This window comes from Trichomycterus rosablanca, chromosome 3 (assembly GCF_030014385.1).
Source record: "Trichomycterus rosablanca isolate fTriRos1 chromosome 3, fTriRos1.hap1, whole genome shotgun sequence".
In the NCBI taxonomy this organism is placed as follows: Eukaryota; Metazoa; Chordata; class Actinopteri; order Siluriformes; family Trichomycteridae; genus Trichomycterus; species Trichomycterus rosablanca.
In genome coordinates, this window is record NC_085990.1 from 1,933,988 (window position 1) to 1,959,993 (window position 26,006).

Here is a 26,006-nt window from a genome sequence, read left to right on the forward strand (position 1 = left end):
TTTTGATCTGCCCATGGTTTTTTTTTTTTTTTTTACTTTTAGTACCATTAATGTTTTGAGTTAATTGTATTTGTAAGTGGTCATGTAATAACACATTAACTGAGTTTCGAATTATTATATTGTAGGTCTAGTAAATCTAAATGAATAGTGTTTTGCAAGTTAAAAGTATTACAATCTATAAACATTATGTATTGAAAGTAACTATAAACTTTAAGTTAATAAATGCTAAATTTTTAATTAATATTAAACACAACTGTGACAGGTGAAAGTATAAATTTAAATAAATTAAAAAAAATAAAACATTAACTTAAAATGTATTAGGTAATCAGTTACGACAAAAGTTTTGAGTTCTGTGAACTTATTTGGTTTTACAGTGCAGTACAGAGCACTTATAACCAGTACAGAGCACTTATAACCAGTACAGAGCGTTTATAACCAGTACAGAGCGTTTATAACCAGTACAGAGCTCTTATAACCAGTACAGAGCGTTTATAACCAGTACAGAGCTCTCATAACCAGTACAGAGCATTTATAACCAATACAGAGCACTTATAACCAGTACAGAGCTCTTATAACCAGTACAGAGCTCTTATAACCAGTACAGAGCACTTATAACCAGTACAGAGCTCTTATAACCAGTACAGAGCGTTTATAACCAGTACAGAGCTCTTATAACCAGTACAGAGCGTTTATAACTAGTACAGAGCTCTTATAACCAGTACAGAGCGTTTATAACCAGTACAGAGCGTTTATAACCAGTACAGAGCGTTTATAACCAGTACAGAGCTCTTATAACCAGTACAGAGCGTTTATAACCAGTACAGAGTCAGGGCGCATCATCCTGCTATGAGAGGCCACAGATATCAGGGAAGCGTCTCCATAAAAGGGTGAACATGGTCTTCAACCATGCTTAGGTAGGAGCTCCGTATCAGAGTAACATCCACATGGACGGCAGGACCCGAGGTTTCCCAGCAGAACGTCCACAGGAGCTCGTCTGTTGGATCGGACCACACGGGCCAGCCTTCGCTCCCTACGTGCATCAGTGAGCCTTGGCGCTCATGACCCTGTCGCCGGTTTACCACTGTCCCTTCCTTGGAGCACTTTTGATAGATACTGACCCCTGCAGACCAGGATCCAAACGTGCATCCATTTTTCTGCTTCTAACATCAACTAACAGGTGCTGTGATGAAAAGATAATCAGTGTTATTCACTTCAGCTGTCAGTGGTCATAATGTTATGCCTGGTCGGTGTGTGTGTGTGTGTGTGTAAATACGTATATGGTAATAGAATTGATTGCCTTTATTAGTCATGTATACATGTACAGGTGTGCAGTATTCCAGCTGTTACGCCCCTGGAGCAAACAGGGTTAAAGGTCTTGCTAAAAGGCAGAACTGGGATTCGAACCCTCAACCTTTCGATTAATAGGGCCTGAAGCTCCTCCCACTGTCCCACTCTACACTAGAGGTTAATGATGCTGAGAGCAGCAGTGATGATGATCAGCACCACTCTCAGCTACATGCACACATTGTGACATCATCATGATGACATCACCACACTCCAAACCTCTGGTATAAATAGCCGCGTTTCGTGTGTTTGTGCTCATTTGATCTGAGACACCGAGACAGTAAGCAGCATGAACATGTTCTCCTGTTGGACTTCTCCATCTGACGATGACGAGCCGCACAGGCGGGTAAACGAACCGGAGAAGAAGAGAAAATGGTGGCAGAGACGCCAGAAGGTGGAGATGCAGGACGTAGAGGGTGGGGAGGGAAGCGGGGTAAAGGGTGAAGAGATGGGGCAAGGAGTGGAGCAGAATGTTTTAGAGGACCAGGCAGACCAAATACCAAAGATGGAGAAGCAGGTGGTTCTGGGAAAAACCAAACCTGAGAAGAAAGTAAAGAAGAGAAAATGGTGGCAGAGACGCCAGAAGGTAGAGATGCAGGACGTGGAAGGTCAGCAGGGAAGCGGGGTAAAGGGTGAAGAGATGGGGCAAGGAGTGGGGCAGAATGTTTTAGAGGACCAGGCAGACCAAATACCAAAGATGGAGAAGCAGGTAAAGAAGAGAAAATGGTGGCAGAGACGCCAGAAGGTAGAGATGCAGGTGGCCTCACGGGACCTGGTGGAAGAACCAGAGCAGGTCGTCCTAAAGGACCAGAGGAAGGAACCAGTAAACAAGGTGGTTCTGGTTTCTGAGATTGAGATGAAGAAGTTAGAGCAGGTGGACCCAGTGGAGCAGGTGGACCCAGTGGAAAAAACAGACCAGGTCGTGAAGGAGGCCGAAAGGCAGGTGGACCCAGTGGAAAAAACAGACCAGGTCATGAAGAAGGCCGAAAGGCAGGTGGACCCAGTGGAAAAACCAGACCACGTCATGAAGAAGGCCGAAAGGCAGGTGGACCCAGTGGAAAAACCAGACCAGGTTGTGAAGAAGGTAGAGAGGCAGGTGGACCCGCTGAACCTGGTTGAAGAACCAGAGCAGGTCATCCTAATAAACCAGTGGAAGGAACATGTAAAAAATAGGGTTCGTTTCATTGAGAATGAGATAAAAAAGGCCGAGAGGCAGGTAAACACAGAGAAAAAACCAGACCAGGTCGTGAAGAAGGCCGAGAGGCAGGTGGACCCAGAGGAAAAACCAGACCAGGTCGTGAAGAAGGCCGAGAGGCAGGTGGACCCAGAGGAAAAACCAGACCAGGTTGTGAAGAAGGTAGAGAGGCAGATGGCCCCGCTGAACCTGGTTGAAGAACCAGAGCAGGTCATCCTAATAAACCAGTGGAAGGAACATGTAAAAAATAGGGTTCGTTTCATTGAGAATGAGATAAAAAAGGCAGAGAGGCAGGTGGACCCAGAGGAAAAAACAGACCAGGTCATGAAGAAGGCCGAGAGGCAGGTGGACCCAGTGGAAAAACCAGACCAGGTTGTGAAGAAGGTAGAGAGGCAGGTGGACCCAGAGGAAAAACCAGACCAGGTCGTGAAGAAGGCCGAGAGGCAGGTGGACCCAGAGGAAAAACCAGACCAGGTCGTGAAGAAGGCCGAGAGGCAGGTGGACCCAGAGGAAAAACCAGACCAGGTCGTGAAGAAGGCCGAGAGGCAGGTGGACCCAGAGGAAAAACCAGACCAGGTTGTGAAGAAGGTAGAGAGGCAGATGGCCCCGCTGAACCTGGTGGAAGAACCAGAGCAGGTCATCCTAATAAACCAGTGGAAGGAACATGTAAAAAATAGGGTTCGTTTCATAGAGAGTGAGATAAAGAAGGCCGAGAGGCAGATGGACCCAGTGGAAAAACCAGACCAGGTCGTGAAGAAGGCCGAGAGGCAGGTGGACCTAGTGGAAAAACCAGACAAGGTTGTGAAGAAGGTAGAGAGGCAGGTGGACCCAGAGGAAAAACCAGACCAGGTCGTGAAGAAGGCCGAGAGGCAAGTGGACCCAGAGGAAAAACCAGACCAGGTCGTGAAGAAGGCCGAGAGGCAGGTGGACCCAGAGGAAAAACCAGACCAGGTTGTGAAGAAGGTAGAGAGGCAGATGGCCCCGCTGAACCTGGTGGAAGAACCAGAGCAGGTCATCCTAATAAAGCAGTGGAAGGAACATGTAAAAAATAGGGTTCGTTTCATTGAGAATGAGATAAAGAAGGCCGAGAGGCAGGTGGACCCAGTGGAAAAACCAGACCAGGTTGTGAAGAAGGTAGAGAGGCAGGTGGACCCAGTGGACACAGTGTTAAAACCAAAGCAGGTAGGAAAGAACCAGATTGAAATAAAGAAGCCAAATTTAGAGGAGAAAATGGTCCTCAAAAACCTGGAGAGGATGGAGAACAAAAGGCTGGAGAAGCAGGTGCTTCAGATGGACCAGATGACAAAGGTAGAAGAACGAGTGGATCAGGTAGGTTTAAAGACTACGGTTAATAAACCTGAGAAGCAGGTGTGTCTACAGGACAGGCAGGTGGTTCTAGTGAACCGGGTGAAGGAACCAGACAGGGATGAAGCACCTGAGCACCAGTGGACAGAACTGGAGGAGCCAGCAGCTTTGGAGCACCAAACATGGAAACTGAAGGAGCAGAACCTGGATAGAGGATGCACTGAAGGTACATTTGAGGGATTTTATAGATGGATGGTGGTGATCTGATAAAGGTGAACGTTACAAACTGAATCAGGTTGCATTTCTTCCTCAGATCCACTGAAGAACATCTCCGAGGCGTCTTCAAACAAACCGGACCACGAGCAGCTGCAGGACGACGTTCTTGTTCCCCCCATCGTCGAAGCCCAACCTGGAGAGTCCGGGGCTCTGATGGAGACCGCGCGTGAAGATGAAGGTCTGGTTTCAATTCAGAAATACACGTTATACACGCTAGGTGGAGTAACGCTGGAGTTTCCTGTAACACGTGTGCATGTCGGCTCTGTGTTGCTGTGTAGGTGTCCCGATGCCGAAGTCGAGGAGAGCCAGCCTGAGAACCAAACGGTTCCAGTTCTTCAACGCCTGAAGCTGAGGTGGTGACGATCCGGAGATCATCCAATCACACGCCGACTTTTCCAACATCAAAATAACAATAAAGTGCCTTCATGAACATGTTGGTTGGTTTGATTTTGTGTACGTTGGGTATTGAGGGTGGACCGATAAAGATCCAATCGCTCCGATCCCCCTTTTCCACCGACGTGGAACGGTTCCGGTTCTGGTTCCAGATAAAAGAGGTTCCAGACAGCGAACTAGCGTCTGATCTGGTGTCAAGTGTAGAGGTTTGGGTGCTGTGCTGGTGTCTCGTATGCAGTGTTGCCAATTTATCCACTTTGTCGCTGTATTTAGCGACTTTTTTTCTTTTCTTCAAAAAAGCGACTAGCGACAATTCTAGCGACTTTTTCTGGTGTTAAGATAAGATAAGATAAGATAAGATAAGATAAGATAAGATAAGATAAGATAAGATAAGATAAGATAAGATCGCCTTTTATTATCCCACAGTGGGAAATGTGCAGTGTTACAGCAGCTTTCAAGAATACAAAAAATAGAAAAAGACAAAGTGTTTACATGTATGTACACATGTTAAGAAGTAAGAATATGTAAAAATTACAAAAATATAAACAGTATTAATAGAGGAAGTTAACCAAAAATTGCACAGTTGTTAAAAATATTGCAAACTGGCAACCCAAGATGGCAGCATAGATAACTTGCTCCCGATCAGTACTCGATAAAAAAAACCCGAATTCGATTATTTCGATAAAAATTAATACATCTGAAACAGAGATGGAAAGGGGAGGAAGACCAAGACGACAAATAAACCAAAAGAACCCGAAAAAACAACCCGAATTGACCGACGGAGACGGAGACGATACAGCAGATGACATGGAGGGAGAGGAAGAGTGCATGGAGTCCGAGGCGGCTGCGGTGATTCGAACAGTAATGAAAGACATCGTTAAGGAAATCCAGGACTTTAAAACCGAACTGAAAATAGAGTTCACCACATTCAAAGAAGAAATGAAAAAAGAAATGAAAAAAAGAACTGGAGGATTTTAGGAAGGACATTAACCGGCGGCTCACGGAAACAACGACAGAACTAAACACACGAGCTACAAGAATCACGGAAACTGAACAGAGAATCGAAGAGTTAGAAAACTGGAACATGGAGGCAAAAGAGGCTCTGCTTCAATCTATAAAACCACAGAGAACACTACAGGATATGCTGCCAGACCAAGAGGGAAGAAATCGGCGGAATAACATCCGCATCTTTGGCATGAAAGAGGGAGCAGAGGGCAGCTCGGTAACACAATTCATTAAACAACTTCTGAAAAACTAACTGCCTCTGCCGACAAACATGGATCTACAAATACAGCGGGCACACCTATAAAAATATATAAAACCTATAACCAGTACAGAGCGTTTATAAGCAGTACAGAGCGTTTATAACCAGTACAGAGCTCTCATAACCAGTACAGAGCGTTTATAACCAGTACAGAGCTCTTATAACCAGTACAGAGCGTTTATAACCAGTACAGAGCTCTTATAACCAGTACAGAGCGTTTATAATAATAATAATAATACATTTATTTTATAAAGCGCCTTTCACGAGACCCAAGGCTACTGTACAATAAAAACAATAGAAATTACAGAGAGCATCAACATAAAACAGTAATGTGCATGTAAATAAAATAGATAATAATGTCATGATTAGGATAGTAATGGTATAAAAGTAGAGTAAAATACAAGATAAGACAAAATTAAAACAAAACAATGAAAATGTAAGATGAAAATAAAACACTAAATAAATGATTAAGCGATTGCTCACTCATAAGTTAACTGATAGAGATGTGTTTTGAGACTAACTTTGAATAATGACAATGAATGACAGGTACGTATCTGTAGTGGGAGTTCATTCCAGAGTTTAGGGCCAGCAACACTAAAAGCTCTGTCACCTACAGAACGTAATTTTGCAGATGGAACTGCTAGGAGATGCGAATTTGAGGAGCGTAAAGTGCGTGACGGAACATAGCTCTGAAGTAAGTGAGTCAAGTATGTGGGGGCGAGGCCATGGAGAGACTCATAGACAAGCACCAGTATTTTATAATGCACTCTAAACTGTACTGGAAGCCAGTGAAGATCCCTCAGCACAGGTGTAATATGTTCGACAGATCTTTTACGGGTCAGCACCCTGGCTGCAGAGTTTTGGACATACTGTAATCTGTTTAAAAGCCGGTTAGGGAGACCATATAACATTGCATTACAATAATCGATACGGGATGTCACAAACGCATGAATAATAGTCTCAGCAGCAGTAAAAGAAAGAAAAGGGCGAATTCTTGAAATGTTCTTAAGATGGTAAAAGGCGGTTTTGCATATATTTTTGATGTGAGGCTCAAATGACAGTGTTGTGTCCAGAATGACACCCAGATTTCGAACCTGAGCAGAGGAAGAAGTAACAAAACCCGGTATAGAAAATGAATGTTACTGAGCTTCCTGACAGTCGCAGGTGAGGAAATCAGTATGGCCTCAGATTTAGTGCTATTTAGGCTCAGGAAGTTTTCACTCATCCAGGCCCGTACATCAGTCAGACATTCGATTAGTACAGTGGGAGGAAGAGTATGAGATGGTTTGGTGTAGATGTAGATTTGAACATCATCTGCAAAACAGTGAAACTGGAGCCCATGCCTTCTAATTATGTTACCCAGAGGGAGCATATACAATAAAAAGAGCAAGGGGCCAAGCACTGAACCCTGAGGGACACCACGGGACAACACACACGGATCAGACCGAAATCTCCCGACCGAAACAAACTGCTGCCTATCTGTAAGGTAAGATTGGAACCAATTAAAAGCAGTGCCGTTGATGCCAATCAATGTTGCAAGCCTAAGGTATGGCAAACCGTATCAAAAGCAGCAGTAAGATCTAATAGAATCAACACATTCAGCATCCCCTGGTCAGCAGCTAATAGCAAATCATTCACCACCTTAACTAATGCTGTTTCCGTACTATGGTTCTTCCTGAAACCAGACTGGAACACTTCAAACAGTTCATTTGATTCCAGGTGATCATTTAGCTGAGAAGCAACAGTTCGCTCTAACAATTTGGCCAAAAAAGGAAGATTAGAGATTGGCCTAAAGTTAGCAAAGTTGTCAGGGTCTAAGCCAGGTTTTTTTAACACAGGAGTAACAGCTGCCAGCTTCAAACACGCTGAAACCAATCCTGAAGTGAGTGATGCATTTATGGCCTTTGTAATAAGGGGACAGATAGCAGGAAGGCAAGATTTCACCCATTGTGTTGGGATGGGGTCTAACTGACATGTAGTGACTCTTGAGTTTAAAATGAGCTGACTGACATAACCCTCATTAACAGTAGAAAAAGTGGAAAGATGACTACCAGTAAATTGTACAGAGAGAGAATGAGGATTCACAGAAGGTGGAATAATAGGAAACTGTGCATATATGGAATCAATTTTATGATTAAAAAAGTCCAAAAACTGTGAGCAGAGTTCAACTGAAGGTGTTAATGGAAAGCAATTCAGTGGGCGTATCAACTTATTGACTGTTCGAAAAAGAGCTCTGGGATTGCCATTTGAGTGTTGAATGAGGTTAGAGTAGTAAAATGTTTTTGCTTTTTTCAGTGCCTCTTTATAACAGCCAACGTGATCTTTATAAGCGAGTGCATGCACCGTCAAGCCAGTTCTCCTCCAGCGACGCTCAAGCTGACGACCTGCAGCTTTTAGTTTACGCAGCTCTGGTGTGTACCAGGGTGCGGGTTGTGTAAAGGTTACTTTGCGAGTCTTTAGTGGTGCCAATTCACTAAAGATTGCAGAGAGGGTACTGTCATAGTGAGCCACAAGCTGGTCCGTGTTGTGACTATCAAGATCAGTTTGATCAGTCTGACTGAGCATGTCCATGAGGAGAGAAGGAGTGATATTTCTAGTGTCCCTAAATGAGAACTGGTGTGATTTACGCTGCCCACGCTGAAGACATGGTATGGCAAAATTAAAAAACACAGCCTTATGATCAGAAATAAACAGTTCAATACCATGCAGGTTAGTGGGAGCGATGCCAACAGTACAGACAATGTCCAGAGTATGACCTTTGTTATGAGTGGGAAAATTTACATTCTGAGCGATGTCAAAACATTTAAGGAGATCTAAGAAACTTTTAGCAAATGAGCAGTTTTCAGAATCAACATGAATATTAAAATCACCAAGCAGCAGTACATTAGAGTACACAGGTATAAAAGAGGTGAGCATGTCAGAAAATTCAGAAATAAAAACAGGTGATAATTTCGGTGGCCGGTAGATGAGCAGAATTAAAACAGATCTAGAGGCAGAAATGAGCAGTGCAAGACATTCAAATGTGGTCACAGGGGGAAGTGGGATCGTTCTAACTTTAAGATTAGTCCGGTACACCACAGCAAGTCCCCCACCCCGACCCGATAAACGTGATTGCGATACATATAAATAATCAGCAGGTAAAGTTTGGTTCAATGCAACATAATCATTGGGTTGCTGCCAAGTTTCAGTTAAACAAAGCAGATCAATATTGCGCTCCACAATAACATCAGCAATGAGTGATGCTTTGTTATTAAGAGAGCGTACATTCAGTAAAGCACATTGAACATTAGAGTCAGTGTTCGGTGGAGACAGATTTATTATTTTAACATATTGAAGTATCCGACCACTAGCTTGTGTAGATGAGTCGAACGTTTCCGTGGGAATTTTAGGACGACATGGCGACCAAAGTGTGGGAATATTATTCAAATGCTGTTTGTAGACGAACGTCCGACCTGATCCTCGGTGGCAGTATTTAGGTCTCCGCAGGATGCCAAGGTTGCGAAGATGATAAAGTGAGTCAGATGGTTTAAAGTAAGTGTTTTGTAGTGCATATAGTTCACTAAAAGAGTACCTTACAGTTCTTACAGCCATGCTTAAAGCCTCCGTGGTAGGTAACACAGCAAGTCCACCAGAGACGCAGAGCAGGAATTATTCCAGATATCCCAGTGAGAACCAGCAAACCCAGTCGCAGAAAAAGCCGACTCAGATCGATGTAATTATGACACTATGTCACAAATCACTCCACAGAGAATAATCACCAAAGCTCACACTGTAATCCAGAAAGTAAACACCGGTGCAGGTCCACGCCACAGATGAAAAGATCAGGTGTAGCAAGCTTGAGGAAGCAAAAGCTTCTCAAGAAAATAAGATCAGCACAGGAGTGAGCAATAAAAATAAAATAAAAATATATATTTAAAATAACAGCAATTAACAGTTTGTAAGTTTCAACGGGGGAGAAGCGGCAGCCAAACACGCCAGCGTAACTCTCCAACACCTCCCACCAGTATAGGGAGACAGTTATAACCAGTACAGAGCGTTTATAACCAGTACAGAGCTCTTATAACCAGTACAGGGCGTTTATAACCAGTACAGAGCACCTATAACCAGTACAGAGCGTTTATAACCAGTACAGAGCTCTTATAACCAGTACAGGGCGTTTATAACCAGTAAAGAGCACCTATAACCAGTACAGAGCGTTTATAACCAGTACAGAGCACCTATAACCAGTACAGAGCTCTTATAACCAGTACAGAGCGTTTATAACCAGTACAGAGCTCTTATAACCAGTACAGAGCGTTTATAACCAGTATAGAGTCAGGGCGCATCATCCTGCTATGAGAGGCCACAGATATCAGGGAAGCGTCTCCATAAAAGGGTGAACATGGTCTTCAACCATGCTTAGGTAGGAGCTCCGTATCAGAGTAACATCCACATGGATGGCAGGACCCGAGGTTTCCCAGCAGAACGTCCACAGAAGCTCGTCTGTTGGATCGGACCACACGGGCCAGCCTTCTCTCCCTACGTGCATCAGTGAGCCTTGGCGCTCATGACCCTATCGCCGGTTTACCACTGTCCCTTCCTTGGAGCACTTTTGATAGATACTGACCCCTGCAGACCAGGATCCAAACGTGCATCCATTTTTCTGCTTCTAACATCAACTAACAGGTGCTGTGATGAAGAGATAATCAGTGTTATTCACTTCAGCTATCAGTGGTCATAATGTTATGCCTGGTCGGTGTGTGTGTGTGTGTGTGTGTGTGTGTGTGTGTGTGTGTGTGTGTGTGTGTAAATACGTATATGGTAATAGAATTGATAGCCTTTATTAGTCATGTATACATGTACAGGTGTGCAGTATTCCAGCTGTTACGCCCCTGGAGCAAACAGGGTTAAAGGTCTTGCTAAAAGGCAGAACTGGGATTCGAACCCTCAACCTTTCGATTAATAGGGCCTGAAGCTCCTCCCACTGTCCCGCTCTACACTAGAGGTTAATGATGCTGAGAGCAGCAGTGATGATGCACACATTGTGACATCATCATGATGACATCACCACACTCCAAACCTCTGGTATAAATAGCCGCGTTTCGTGTGTTTGTGCTCATTTGATCTGAGACGCCGAGACAGTAAGCAGCATGAACATGTTCTCCTGTTGGACTTCTCCATCTGACGATGACGAGCCGCACAGGCGGGTAAACGAACCGGAGAAGAAGGTAAAGAAGAGAAAATGGTGGCAGAGACGCCAGAAGGTGGAGATGCAGGACGTGGAGGGTCAGGAGGGAAGCGGGGTAAAGGGTGAAGAGATGGGGCAAGGAGTGGAGCAGAATGTTTTAGAGGACCAGGCAGACCAAATACCAAAGATGGAGAAGCAGGTGGTTCTGGGAAAAACCAAACCTGAGAAGAAAGTAAAGAAGAGAAAATGGTGGCAGAGACGCCAGAAGGTAGAGATGCAGGACGTGGAGGGTCAGGAGGGAAGCGGGGTAAAGGGTGAAGAGATGGGGCAAGGAGTGGGGCAGAATGTTTTAGAGGACCAGGCAGACCAAATACCAAAGATGGAGAAGCAGGTAAAGAAGAGAAAATGGTGGCAGAGACGCCAGAAGGTAGAGATGCAGGTGGCCTCACAGGACCTGGTGAAAGAACCAGAGCAGGTCGTCCTAAAGGACCAGAGGAGGGAACCAGTAAACAAGGTGGTTCTGGTGTCTGAGATTGAGATGAAGAAGTTAGAGCAGGTGGACCCAGTGGAGCAGGTGGACCCAGTGGAAAAAACAGACCAAGTCGTGAAGAAGGCCCAAAGGCAGGTGGACCCAGTGGAAAAACCAGACAAGGTTGTGAAGAAGGTAGAGAGGCAGATGGCCCCAGAGGAAAAACCAGACCAGGTTGTGAAGAAGGTAGAGAGGCAAATGGCCCCAGAGGAAAAACCAGACCAGGTTGTGAAGAAGGTAGAGAGACAGGTGGACCCAGAGGAAAAACCAGACCAGGTTGTGAAGAAGGTAGAGAGGCAGATGGCCCCGCTGAACCTGGTTGAAGAACCAGAGCAGGTCATCCTAATAAACCAGTGGAAGGACCATGTAAAAAATAGGGTTCGTTTCATTGAGAATGAGATAAAGAAGGCCGAGAGGCAGGTGGACCCAGTGGAAAAACCAGACCAGGTCGTGAAGAAGGCCGAGAGGCAGGTGGACCCAGAGGAAAAACCAGACCAGGTTGTGAAGAACGTAGAGAGGCAGATGGCCCCGCTGAACCTGGTGGAAGAACCAGAACAGGTCATCCTAATAAACCAGTGGAAGGAACATGTAAAAAATAGGGTTCGTTTCATTGAGAATGAGATCAAAAAGGCAGAGAGGCAGGTGGACCAAGAGGAAAAACCAGACCAGGTCGTGAAGAAGGCCGAGAGGCAGGTGGACCCAGAGGAAAAACCAGACCAGGTCGTGAAGAAGGCCGAGAGGCAGGTGGACCCAGAGGAAAAACCAGACCAGGTTGTGAAGAAGGTAGAGAGGCAGATGGCCCCGCTGAACCTGGTGGAAGAACCAGAGCAGGTCATCCTAATAAACCAGTGGAAGGAACATGTAAAAAATAGGGTTCGTTTCATTGAGAATGAGATAAAGAAGGCCGAGAGGCAGATGGACCGAGTGGAAAAACCAGACCAGGTTGTGAAGAAGGTAGAGAGGCAGGTGGACCCAGTGGACACAGTGTTAAAACCAAAGCAGGTAGGAAAGAACCAGATTGAAATAAAGAAGCCAAATTTAGAGGAGAAAATGGTCCTCAAAAACCTGGAGAGGATGGAGAACAAAAGGCTGGAGAAGCAGGTGCTTCAGATGGACCAGATGACAAAGGTAGAAGAACGAGTGGATCAGGTAGGTTTGAAGACTAAGGTTAATAAACCTGAGAAGCAGGTGTGTCTACAGGACAGGCAGGTGGTTCTAGTGAACCGGGTGAAGGAACCAGACAGGGATGAAGCACCTGAGCACCAGTGGACAGAACTGGAGGAGCCAGCAGCTTTGGAGCACCAAACATGGAAACTGAAGGAGCAGAACCTGGATAGAGGATGCACTGAAGGTACATTTGAGGGATTTTATAGATGGATGGTGGTGATCTGATGAAGGTGAACGTTACAAACTGAATCAGGTTGCATTTCTCCCTCAGATCCACTGAAGAACATCTCCGAGGCGTCTTCAAACCTACCGGACCACGAGCAGCTGCAGGACGACGTTCTTGTTCCCCCCATCGTCGAAGCCCAACCTGGAGAGTCCGGGGCTCTGATGGAGACCGCGCGTGAAGATGAAGGTCTGGTTTCAATTCAGAAATACACGTTATACACGCTAGGTGGAGTAACGCTGGAGTTTCCTGTAACACGTGTGCATGTCGGCTCTGTGTTGCTGTGTAGGTGTCCCGATGCCGAAGTCGAGGAGAGCCAGCCTGAGAACCAAACGGTTCCAGTTCTTCAACGCCTGAAGCTGAGGTGGTGACGATCCGGAGATCATCCAATCACACGCCGACTTTTCCAACATCAAAATAACAATAAAGTGCCTTCATGAACATGTTGGTTGGTTTGATTTTGTGTACGTTGGGTATTGAGGGTGGACCGATAAAGATCCAATCGCTCCGATCCCCCTTTTCCACCGACGTGGAACGGTTCCGGTTCTGGTTCCAGATAAAAGAGGTTCCAGACAGCGAACTAGCGTCTGATCTGGTGTCAAGTGTAGAGGTTTGGGTGCTGTGCTGGTGTCTCGTATGCAGTGTTGCCAATTTATCCACTTTGTCGCTGTATTTAGCGACTTTTTTTCTTTTCTTCAAAAAAGCGACTAGCGACAATTCTAGCGACTTTTTCTGGTGTTAAGATAAGGTAAGGTAAGGTAAGGTAAGGTAAGGTAAGGTAAGGTAAGGTAAGGTAAGGTAAGATAAGATAAGATAAGATAAGATAAGATAAGATAAGATAAGATAAGATAAGATAAGATAAGATAAGATAAGATAAGATAAGATAAGATAAGATAAGATAAGATAAGATAAGATCGCCTTTTATTATCCCACAGGGGGAAATGTGCAGTGTTAGAATACAAAAAATAGAAAAAGACAAAGTGTTTACATGTATGTACACATGTTAAGAAGTAAGAATATGTAAAAATTACAAAAATATAAACAGTATTAATAGAGGAAGTTAACCAAAAATTGCACAGTTATTAAAAATATTGCAAACTGGCAACCCAAGATGGCAGCATAGATAACTTGCTCCCGATCAGTACTCGATAAAAAAAACCCGAATTCGATTATTTCGATAAAAATTAATACATCTGAAACAGAGATGGAAAGGGGAGGAAGACCAAGAAGACAAATAAACCAAAAGAACCCGAAAAAACAACCCGAATTGACCGACGGAGACGGAGACGATACAGCAGATGACATGGAGGGAGAGGAAGAGTGCATGGAGTCCGAGGCGGCTGCGGTGATTCGAACAGGAATGAAAGACATCGTTAAGGAAATCCAGGACTTTAAAACCGAACTGAAAATAGAGTTCACCACATTCAAAGAAGAAATGAAAAAAGAAATGAAAAAAAGAACTGGAGGATTTTAGGAAGGACATTAACCGGCGGCTCACGGAAACAACGACAGAACTAAACACACGAGCTACAAGAATCACGGAAACTGAACAGAGAATCAAAGAGTTAGAAAACTGGAACATGGAGGCAAAAGAGGCTCTGCTTCAATCTATAAAACCACAGAGAACACTACAGGATATGCTGCCAGACCAAGAGGGAAGAAATCGGCGGAATAACATCCGCATCTTTGGCATGAAAGAGGGAGCAGAGGGCAGCTCGGTAACACAATTCATTAAACAACTTCTGAAAAACTAACTGCCTCTGCCGACAAACATGGATCTACAAATACAGCGGGCACACCTATAAAAATATATAAAACCTATAACCAGTACAGAGCGTTTATAACCAGTACAGAGCTCTTATAACCAGTACAGAGCGTTTATAACCAGTACAGAGCGTTTATAAGCAGTACAGAGCGTTTATAACCAGTACAGAGCTCTTATAACCAGTACAGAGCTCTTATAACCAGTACAGAACACCTATAACCAGTACAGAGCGTTTATAAGCAGTACAGAGCTCTCATAACCAGTACAGAGCTCTTATAACCAGTACAGAGCTCTTATAACCAGTACAGAGCGTTTATAACCAGTAAAGAACACCTATAATCAGTACAGAGCGTTTATAACCAGTACAGAGCTCTTATAACCAGTACAGGGCGTTTATAACCAGTACAGAGCACCTTTAACCAGTACAGAGCGTTTATAACCAGTACAGAGCTCTTATAACCAGTACAGGGCGTTTATAACCAGTACAGAGCACCTATAACCAGTACAGAGCGTTTATAACCAGTACAGAGCACCTATAACCAGTACAGAGCGTTTATAACCAGTACAGAGCTCTTATAACCAGTACAGGGCGTTTATAACCAGTACAGAGCTCTTATAACCAGTACAGAGCGTTTATAATAATAATAATAATACATTTATTTTATAAAGCGCCTTTCACGAGACCCAAGGCTACTGTACAATAAAAACAATAGAAATTACAGAGAGCATCAACATAAAACAGTAATGTGCATGTAAATAAAATAGATAATAATGTCATGATTAGGATAGTAATGGTATAAAAGTAGAGTAAAATACAAGATAAGACAAAATTAAAACAAAACAATGAAAATGTAAGATGAAAATATAACACTAAATAAATGATTAAGCGATTGCTCACTCATAAGTTAACTGATAGAGATGTGTTTTGAGACTAACTTTGAATAATGACAATGAATGACAGGTACGTTTCTGTAGTGGGAGTTCATTCCAGAGTTTAGGGCCAGCAACACTAAAAGCTCTGTCACCTACAGAACGTAATTTTGCAGATGGAACTGCTAGGAGATGCGAATTTGAGGAGCGTAAAGTGCGTGACGGAACATAGCTCTGAAGTAAGTGAGTCAAGTATGTGGGGGCGAGGCCATGGAGAGACTCATAGACAAGCACCAGTATTTTATAATGCACTCTAAACTGTACTGGAAGCCAGTGAAGATCCCTCAGCACAGGTGTAATATGTTCGACAGATCTTTTACGGGTCAGCACCCTGGCTGCAGAGTTTTGGACATACTGTAATCTGTTTAAAAGCCGGTTAGGGAGACCATATAACATTGCATTACAATAATCGATACGGGATGTCACAAACGCATGAATAATAGTCTCAGCAGCAGTAAAAGAAAGAAAAGGGCGAATTCTTGAAATGTTCTTAAGATGGTAAAAGGCGGTTTTGCATATATTTTTGATGTGAGGCTCAAATGACAGTGTTGTGTCCAGAATGACACCCAGATTTCGAACCTGAGCAGAGGAAGAAGTAACAAAACCCGGTATAGAAAATGAATGTTACTGAGCTTCCTGACAGTCGCAGGTGAGGAAATCAGTATGGCCTCAGATTTAGTGCTATTTAGGCTCAGGAAGTTTTCACTCATCCAGGCCCGTACATCAGTCAGACATTCGATTAGTACAGTGGGAGGAAGAGTATGAGATGGTTTGGTGTAGATGTAGATTTGAACATCATCTGCAAAACAGTGAAACTGGAGCCCATGCCTTCTAATTATGTTACCCAGAGGGAGCATATACAATAAAAAGAGCAAGGGGCCAAGCACTGAACCCTGAGGGACACCACGGGACAACACACACGGATCAGACCGAAATCTCCCGACCGAAACAAACTGCTGCCTATCTGTAAGGTAAGATTGGAACCAATTAAAAGCAGTGCCGTTGATGCCAATCAATGTTGCAAGCCTAAGGTATGGCAAACCGTATCAAAAGCAGCAGTAAGATCTAATAGAATCAACACATTCAGCATCCCCTGGTCAGCAGCTAATAGCAAATCATTCACCACCTTAACTAATGCTGTTTCCGTACTATGGTTCTTCCTGAAACCAGACTGGAACACTTCAAACAGTTCATTTGATTCCAGGTGATCATTTAGCTGAGAAGCAACAGTTCGCTCTAACAATTTGGCCAAAAAAGGAAGATTAGAGATTGGCCTAAAGTTAGCAAAGTTGTCAGGGTCTAAGCCAGGTTTTTTTAACACAGGAGTAACAGCTGCCAGCTTCAAACACGCTGAAACCAATCCTGAAGTGAGTGATGCATTTATGGCCTTTGTAATAAGGGGACAGATAGCAGGAAGGCAAGATTTCACCCATTGTGTTGGGATGGGGTCTAACTGACATGTAGTGACTCTTGAGTTTAAAATGAGCTGACTGACATAACCCTCATTAACAGTAGAAAAAGTGGAAAGATGACTACCAGTAAATTGTACAGAGAGAGAATGAGGATTCACAGAAGGTGGAATAATAGGAAACTGTGCATACAGTGTATCACAAAAGTGAGTACACCCCTCACATTTCTGCAGATATTTAAGTATATCTTTTCATGGGACAACACTGACAAAATGACACTTTGACACAATGAAAAGTAGTCTGTGTGCAGCTTATATAACAGTGTAAATTTATTCTTCCCTCAAAATAACTCAATATACAGCCATTAATGTCTAAACCACCGGCAACAAAAGTGAGTACACCCCTTAGTGAAAGTTCCTGAAGTGTCAATATTTTGTGTGGCCACCATTATTTTCCAGAACTGCCTTAACTCTCCTGGGCATGGAGTTTACCAGAGCTTCACAGGTTGCCACTGGAATGCTTTTCCACTCCTCCATGACGACATCACGGAGCTGGCGGATATTCGAGACTTTGTGCTCCTCCACTTTCCGCTTGAGGATGCCCCAAAGATGTTCTATTGGGTTTAGGTCTGGAGACATGCTTGGCCAGTCCATCACCTTTACCCTCACCCTCTTCAATAAAGCAGTGGTCGTCTTAGAGGTGTGTTTGGGGTCATTATCATGCTGGAACACTGCCCTGCGACCCAGTTTCCGGAGGGAGGGGATCATGCTCTGCTTCAGTATTTCACAGTACATATTGGAGTTCATGTGTCCCTCAATGAAATGTAACTCCCCAACACCTGCTGCACTCATGCAGCCCCAGACCATGGCATTCCCACCACCATGCTTGACTGTAGGCATGACACACTTATCTTTGTACTCCTCACCTGATTGCCGCCACACATGCTTGAGACCATCTGAACCAAACAAATTAATCTTGGTCTCATCAGACCATAGGACATGGTTCCAGTAATCCATGTCCTTTGTTGACATGTCTTCAGCAAACTGTTTGCGGGCTTTCTTGTGTAGAGACTTCAGAAGAGGCTTCCTTCTGGGGTGACAGCCATGCAGACCAATTTGATGTAGTGTGCGGCGTATGGTCTGAGCACTGACAGGCTGACCCCCCACCTTTTCAATCTCTGCAGCAATGCTGACAGCACTCCTGCGCCTATCTTTCAAAGACAGCAGTTGGATGTGACGCTGAGCACGTGCACTCAGTTTCTATGGACGACCAACGCGAGGTCTGTTCTGAGTGGACCCTGCTCTTTTAAAACGCTGGATGATCTTGGCCACTGTGCTGCAGCTCAGTTTCAGGGTGTTGGCAATCTTCTTGTAGCGCAACAATTCGTCTTTTAAGATCCTCAGAGAGTTCTTTGCCATGAGGTGCCATGTTGGAACTTTCAGTGACCAGTATGAGAGAGTGTGAGAGCTGTACTACTAAATTGAACACACCTGCTCCCTATGCACACCTGAGACCTAGTAACACTAACAAATCACATGACATTTTGGAGGGAAAATGACAAGCAGTGCTCAATTTGGACATTTAGGGGTGTAGTCTCTTAGAGGTGTACTCACTTTTGTTGCCGGTGGTTTAGACATTAATGGCTGTATATTGAGTTATTTTGAGGGAAGAATAAATTTACACTGTTATATAAGCTGCACACAGACTACTTTTCATTGTGTCAAAGTGTCATTTTGTCAGTGTTGTCCCATGAAAAGATATACTTAAATATCTGCAGAAATGTGAGGGGTGTACTCACTTTTGTGATACACTGTATATGGAATAAATTTTATGATTAAAAAAGTCCAAAAACTGTGAGCAGAGTTCAACTGAAGGTGTTAATGGAAAGCAATTCAGTGGGCGTATCAACTTATTGACTGTTCGAAAAAGAGCTCTGGGATTGCCATTTGAGTGTTGAATGAGGTTAGAGTAGTAAAATGTTTTTGCTTTTTTCAGTGCCTCTTTATAACAGCCAACGTGATCTTTATAAGCGAGTGCATGCACCGTCAAGCCAGTTCTCCTCCAGCGACGCTCAAGCTGACGACCTGCAGCTTTTAGTTTACGCAGCTCTGGTGTGTACCAGGGTGCGGGTTGTGTAAAGGTTACTTTGCGAGTCTTTAGTGGTGCCAATTCACTAAAGATTGCAGAGAGGGTACTGTCATAGTGAGCCACAAGCTGGTCCGTGTTGTGACTATCAAGATCAGTTTGATCAGTCTGACTGAGCATGTCCATGAGGAGAGAAGGAGTGATATTTCTAGTGTCCCTAAATGAGAACTGGTGTGATTTACGCTGCCCACGCTGAAGACATGGTATGGCAAAATTAAAAAACACAGCCTTATGATCAGAAATAAACAGTTCAATACCATGCAGGTTAGTGGGAGCGATGCCAACAGTACAGACAATGTCCAGAGTATGACCTTTGTTATGAGTGGGAAAATTTACATTCTGAGCGATGTCAAAACATTTAAGGAGATCTAAGAAACTTTTAGCAAATGAGCAGTTTTCAGAATCAACATGAATATTAAAATCACCAAGCAGCAGTACATTAGAGTACACAGGTATAAAAGAGGTGAGCATGTCAGAAAATTCAGAAATAAAAACAGGTGATAATTTCGGTGGCCGGTAGATGAGCAGAATTAAAACAGATCTAGAGGCAGAAATGAGCAGTGCAAGACATTCAAATGTGGTCACAGGGGGAAGTGGGATCGTTCTAACTTTAAGATTAGTCCGGTACACCACAGCAAGTCCCCCACCCCGACCCGATAAACGTGATTGCGATACATATAAATAATCAGCAGGTAAAGTTTGGTTCAATGCAACATAATCATTGGGTTGCTGCCAAGTTTCAGTTAAACAAAGCAGATCAATATTGCGCTCCACAATAACATCAGCAATGAGTGATGCTTTGTTATTAAGAGAGCATACATTCAGTAAAGCACATTGAACATTAGAGTCAGTGTTCGGTGGAGACAGATTTATTATTTTAACATATTGAAGTATCCGACCACTAGCTTGTGTAGATGAGTCGAACGTTTCCGTAGGAATTTTAGGACGACATGGCGACCAAAGTGTGGGAATATTATTCAAATGCTGTTTGTAGACGAACGTCCGACCTGATCCTCGGTGGCAGTATTTAGGTCTCCGCAGGATGCCAAGGTTGCGAAGATGATAAAGTGAGTCAGATGGTTTAAAGTAAGTGTTTTGTAGTGCATATAGTTCACTAAAAGAGTACCTTACAGTTCTTACAGCCATGCTTAAAGCCTCCGTGGTAGGTAACACAGCAAGTCCACCAGAGACGCAGAGCAGGAATTATTCCAGATATCCCAGTGAGAACCAGCAAACCCAGTCGCAGAAAAAGCCGACTCAGATCGATGTAATTATGACACTATGTCACAAATCACTCCACAGGGAATAATCACCAAAGCTCACACTGTAATCCAGAAAGTAAACACCGGTGCAGGTCCACGCCACAGATGAAAAGATCAGGTGTAGCAAGCTTGAGGAAGCAAAAGCTTCTCAAGAAAATAAGATCAGCACAGGAGTGAGCAATAAAAATAAAATAAAAATATATATTTAAAATAACAGCAATTAACAGTTTGTAAGTTTCAACAAGGGAGAAGCGGCAGCCAAACACGCCAGCGTAACTCTCCAACACCTCCCACCAGTATAGGGAGACAGTTATAACCAGTACAGAGCGTTTATAACCAGTACAGAGCTCTTATAACCAGTACAGGGCGTTTATAACCAGTACAGAGCACCTATAACCAGTACAGAGCGTTTATAACCAGTACAGAGCTCTTATAACCAGTACAGAGCTGTTATAACCAGTACAGAGCGTTTATAACCAGTACAGAGCGTTTATAACCAGTACAGAGCTCTTATAACCAGTACAGAGCGTTTATAACCAGTACAGAGTCAGGGCGCATCATCCTGCTATGAAAGGCCACAGATATCAGGGAAGCGTCTCCATAAAAGGGTGAACATGGTCTTCAACCATGCTTAGGTAGGAGCTCCGTATCAGAGTAACATCCACATGGACGGCAGGACCCGAGGTTTCCCAGCAGAACGTCCACAGGAGCTCGTCTGTTGGATCGGACCACACGGGCCAGCCTTCTCTCCCTACGTGCATCAGTGAGCCTTGGCGCTCATGACCCTGTCGCCGGTTTACCACTGTCCCTTCCTTGGAGCACTTTTGATAGATACTGACCCCTGCAGACCAGGATCCAAACGTGCATCCATTTTTCTGCTTCTAACATCAACTAACAGGTGCTGTGATGAAAAGATAATCAGGGTTATTCACTCCAGCTGTCAGTGGTCATAATGTTATGCCTGGTCGGTGTGTGTGTGTGTGTGTGTTTGTGTGTGTGTGTAAATACGTATATGGTAATAGAATTGATTGCCTTTATTAGTCATGTATACATGTACAGGTGTGCAGTATTCCAGCTGTTACGCCCCTGGAGCAAACAGGGTTAAAGGTCTTGCTAAAAGGCAGAACTGGGATTCGAACCCTCAACCTTTCGATTAATAGGGCCTGAAGCTCCTCCCACTGTCCCGCTCTACACTAGAGGTTAATGATGCTGAGAGCAGCAGTGATGATGATCAGCACCACTCTCAGCTACATGCACACATTGTGACATCATCATGATGACATCACCACACTCCACACCTCTGGTATAAATAGCCGCGTTTCGTGTGTTTGTGCTCATTTGATCTGAGACGCCGAGACAGTAAGCAGCATGAACATGTTCTCCTGTTGGACTTCTCCATCTGACGATGACGAGCCGCACAGGCGGGTAAATGAACCGGAGAAGAAGGTAAAGAAGAGAAAATGGTGGCAGAGACGCCAGAAGGTGGAGATGCAGGACGTGGAAGGTGGAGAGGGAAGCGGGGTAAAGGGTGAAGAGATGGGGCAAGGAGTGGAGCAGAATGTTTTAGAGGACCAGGCAGACCAAATACCAAAGATGGAGAAGCAGGTGGTTCTGAGAAAAACCAAACCTGAGAAGAAAGTAAAGAAGAGAAAATGGTGGCAGAGACGCCAGAAGGTAGAGATGCAGGACGTGGAGGGTCAGGAGGGAAGCGGGGTAAAGGGTGAAGAGATGGGGCAAGGAGTGGGGCAGAATGTTTTAGAGGACCAGGCAGACCAAATACCAAAGATGGAGAAGCAGGTAAAGAAGAGAAAATGGTGGCAGAGACGCAAGAAGGTAGAGATGCAGGTGGCCTCACAGGACCTGGTGAAAGAACCAGAGCAGGTCGTCCTAAAGGACCAGAGGAGGGAACCAGTAAACAAGGTGGTTCTGGTGTCTGAGATTGAGATGAAGAAGTTAGAGCAGGTGGACCCAGTGGAGCAGGTGGACCCAGTGGAAAAAACAGACCAGGTCAAGAAGAAGGCCGAAAGGCAGGTGGACCCAGTGGAAAAACCAGACCAAGTCGTGAAGAAGGCCCAAAGGCAGGTGGACCCAGTGGAAAAACCAGACCAGGTTGTGAAGAAGGTAGAGAGGCAGATGGCCCCAGAGGAAAAACCAGACCAGGTTGTGAAGAAGGCCGAGAGACAGGTGGACCCAGAGGAAAAACCAGACCAGGTTGTGAAGAAGGTAGAGAGGCAGATGGCCCCGCTGAACCTGGTTGAAGAACCAGAGCAGGTCATCCTAATAAACCAGTGGAAGGACCATGTAAAAAATAGGGTTCGTTTCATTGAGAATGAGATAAAGAAGGCCGAGAGGCAGGTGGACCCAGTGGAAAAACCAGACCAGGTCGTGAAGAAGGCCGAGAGGCAGGTGGACCCAGAGGAAAAACCAGACCAGGTTGTGAAGAAGGTAGAGAGGCAGATGGCCCCGCTGAACCTGGTGGAAGAACCAGAGCAGGTCATCCTAATAAACCAGTGGAAGGAACATGTAAAAAATAGGGTTCGTTTCATTGAGAATGAGATAAAGAAGGCCGAGAGGCAGGTGGACCCAGTGGAAAAACCAGACCAGGTCGTGAAGAAGGCCGAGAGGCAGGTGGACCCAGAGGAAAAACCAGACCAGGTCGTGAAGAAGGCCGAGAGGCAGGTGGACCCAGAGGAAAAACCAGACCAGGTCGTGAAGAAGGCCGAGAGGCAGGTGGACACAGAGGAAAAACCAGACCAGGTCGTGAAGAAGGCCGAGAGGCAGGTGGACCCAGAGGAAAAACCAGACCAGGTCGTGAAGAAGGCCGAGAGGCAGGTGGACCCAGAGGAAAAACCAGACCAGGTCGTGAAGAAGGCCGAGAGGCAGGTGGACCCAGAGGAAAAACCAGACCAGGTCGTGAAGAAGGCCGAGAGGCAGGTGGACCCAGAGGAAAAACCAGACCAGGTTGTGAAGAAGGTAGAGAGGCAGATGGCCCCGCTGAACCTGGTGGAAGAACCAGAGCAGGTCATCCTAATAAACCAGTGGAAGGAACATGTAAAAAATAGGGTTCGTTTCATTGAGAATGAGATAAAGAAGGCCGAGAGGCAGGTGGACACAGTGTTAAAACCAAAGCAGGTAGGAAAGAACCAGATTGAAATAAAGAAGCCAAATTTAGAGGAGAAAATGGTCCTCAAAAACCTGGAGAGGATGGAGAACAAAAGGCTGGAGAAGCAGGTGCTTCAGATGGACCAGATGACAAAGGTTGAAGAACTAGTGGATCAGGTAGGTTTGAAGACTAAGGTTAATAAACCTGAGAAGCAGGTGTGTCTACAGGACAGGCAGGTGGTTCTAGTGAACCGGGTGAAGGAACCAGACAGGGATGAAGCACCTGAGCACCAGTGGACAGAACTGGAGGAGCCAGCAGCTTTGGAGCACCAAACATGGAAACTGAAGGAGCAGAACCTGGATAGAGGATGCACTGAAGGTACATTTGAGGGATTTTATAGATGGATGGTGGTGATCTGATGAAGGTGAACGTTACAAACTGAATCAGGTTGCATTTCTCCCTCAGATCCACTGAAGAACATCTCCGAGGCGTCTTCAAACAAACCGGACCACGAGCAGCTGCAGGACGACGTTCTTGTTCCCCCCATCGTCGAAGCCCAACCTGGAGAGTCCGGGGCTCTGATGGAGACCGCGCGTGAAGATGAAGGTCTGGTTTCAATTCAGAAATACACGTTATACACGCTAGGTGGAGTAACGCTGGAGTTTCCTGTAACACGTGTGCATGTCGGCTCTGTGTTGCTGTGTAGGTGTCCCGATGCCGAAGTCGAGGAGAGCCAGCCTGAGAACCAAACGGTTCCAGTTCTTCAACGCCTGAAGCTGAGGTGGTGACGATCCGGAGATCATCCAATCACACGCCGACTTTTCCAACATCAAAATAACAATAAAGTGCCTTCATGAACATGTTGGTTGGTTTGATTTTGTGTACGTTGGGTATTGAGGGTGGACCGATAAAGATCCAATCGCTCCGATCCCCCTTTTCCACCGACGTGGAACGGTTCCGGTTCTGGTTCCAGATAAAAGAGGTTCCAGACAGCGAACTACCGTCTGATCTGGTGTCAAGTGTAGAGGTTTGGGTGCTGTGCTGGTGTCTCGTATGCAGTGTTGCCAATTTATCCACTTTGTCGCTGTATTTAGCGACTTTTTTTCTTTTCTTCAAAAAAGCGACTAGCGACAATTCTAGCGACTTTTTCTGGTGTTAAGATAAGATAAGATAAGATAAGATAAGATAAGATAAGATAAGATAAGATAAGATAAGATAAGATAAGATCGCCTTTTATTATCCCACAGGGGGAAATGTGCAGTGTTACAGCAGCTTTCAAGAATACAAAAAATAGAAAAAGACAAAGTGTTTACATGTATGTACACATGTTAAGAAGTAAGAATATGTAAAAATTACAAAAATATAAACAGTATTAATAGAGGAAGTTAACCAAAAATTGCACAGTTGTTAAAAATATTGCAAACTGGCAACCCAAGATGGCAGCATAGATAACTTGCTCCCGATCAGTACTCGATAAAAAAAACCCGAATTCGATTATTTCGATAAAAATTAATACATCTGAAACAGAGATGGAAAGGGGAGGAAGACCAAGACGACAAATAAACCAAAAGAACCCGAAAAAACAACCCGAATTGACCGACGGAGACGGAGACGATACAGCAGATGACATGGAGGGAGAGGAAGAGTGCATGGAGTCCGAGGCGGCTGCGGTGATTCGAACAGGAATGAAAGACATCGTTAAGGAAATCCAGGACTTTAAAACCGAACTGAAAATAGAGTTCACCACATTCAAAGAAGAAATGAAAAAAGAAATGAAAAAAAGAACTGGAGGATTTTAGGAAGGACATTAACCGGCGGCTCACGGAAACAACGACAGAACTAAACACACGAGCTACAAGAATCACGGAAACTGAACAGAGAATCGAAGAGTTAGAAAACTGGAACATGGAGGCAAAAGAGGCTCTGCTTCAATCTATAAAACCACAGAGAACACTACAGGATATGCTGCCAGACCAAGAGGGAAGAAATCGGCGGAATAACATCCGCATCTTTGGCATGAAAGAGGGAGCAGAGGGCAGCTCGGTAACACAATTCATTAAACAACTTCTGAAAAACTAACTGCCTCTGCCGACAAACATGGATCTACAAATACAGCGGGCACACCTATAAAAATATATAAAACCTATAACCAGTACAGAGCGTTTATAAGCAGTACAGAGCGTTTATAACCAGTACAGAGCTCTCATAACCAGTACAGAGCGTTTATAACCAGTACAGAGCTCTTATAACCAGTACAGAGCGTTTATAACCAGTACAGAGCTCTTATAACCAGTACAGAGCGTTTATAATAATAATAATAATACATTTATTTTATAAAGAGCCTTTCACGAGACCCAAGGCTACTGTACAATAAAAACAATAGAAATTACAGAGAGCATCAACATAAAACAGTAATGTGCATGTAAATAAAATAGATAATAATGTCATGATTAGGATAGTAATGGTATAAAAGTAGAGTAAAATACAAGATAAGACAAAATTAAAACAAAACAATGAAAATGTAAGATG

At 44.3% G+C, this 26,006-nt stretch overlaps 4 protein-coding genes across 4 annotated transcripts in view; 3 read left to right on the forward strand and 1 right to left on the reverse strand.

Moving 5' to 3' along the window:
* LOC134310157 (tetratricopeptide repeat protein 24) overlaps positions 1–26,006 on the reverse strand; it is a 184,471-nt gene that overhangs the window by 86,491 nt on the left and 71,974 nt on the right. The gene's annotated exons all lie outside the window — the stretch shown is intronic.
* Positions 1,615–4,550, forward strand: LOC134310754 (microtubule-associated protein 1B-like). The gene is made up of 3 exons (XM_062992396.1): positions 1,615–4,070; positions 4,158–4,298; positions 4,399–4,550. The coding sequence occupies exons 1-3, from the start codon at positions 1,634–1,636 to the stop codon at positions 4,464–4,466; spliced, it is 2,646 nt and encodes an 881-aa protein (XP_062848466.1). The 5' UTR covers positions 1,615–1,633; the 3' UTR covers positions 4,467–4,550.
* LOC134310755 (trichohyalin-like) lies at positions 10,673–13,304 on the forward strand. Its single transcript, XM_062992397.1, has 3 exons — positions 10,673–12,824; positions 12,912–13,052; positions 13,153–13,304. Exons 1-3 carry the CDS (start codon positions 10,907–10,909, stop codon positions 13,218–13,220), a joined length of 2,127 nt encoding a protein of 708 aa, XP_062848467.1. The 5' UTR covers positions 10,673–10,906; the 3' UTR covers positions 13,221–13,304.
* Positions 22,826–24,335, forward strand: LOC134310756 (titin-like). The gene is made up of 3 exons (XM_062992398.1): positions 22,826–23,855; positions 23,943–24,083; positions 24,184–24,335. The coding sequence occupies exons 1-3, from the start codon at positions 22,832–22,834 to the stop codon at positions 24,249–24,251; spliced, it is 1,233 nt and encodes a 410-aa protein (XP_062848468.1). The 5' UTR covers positions 22,826–22,831; the 3' UTR covers positions 24,252–24,335.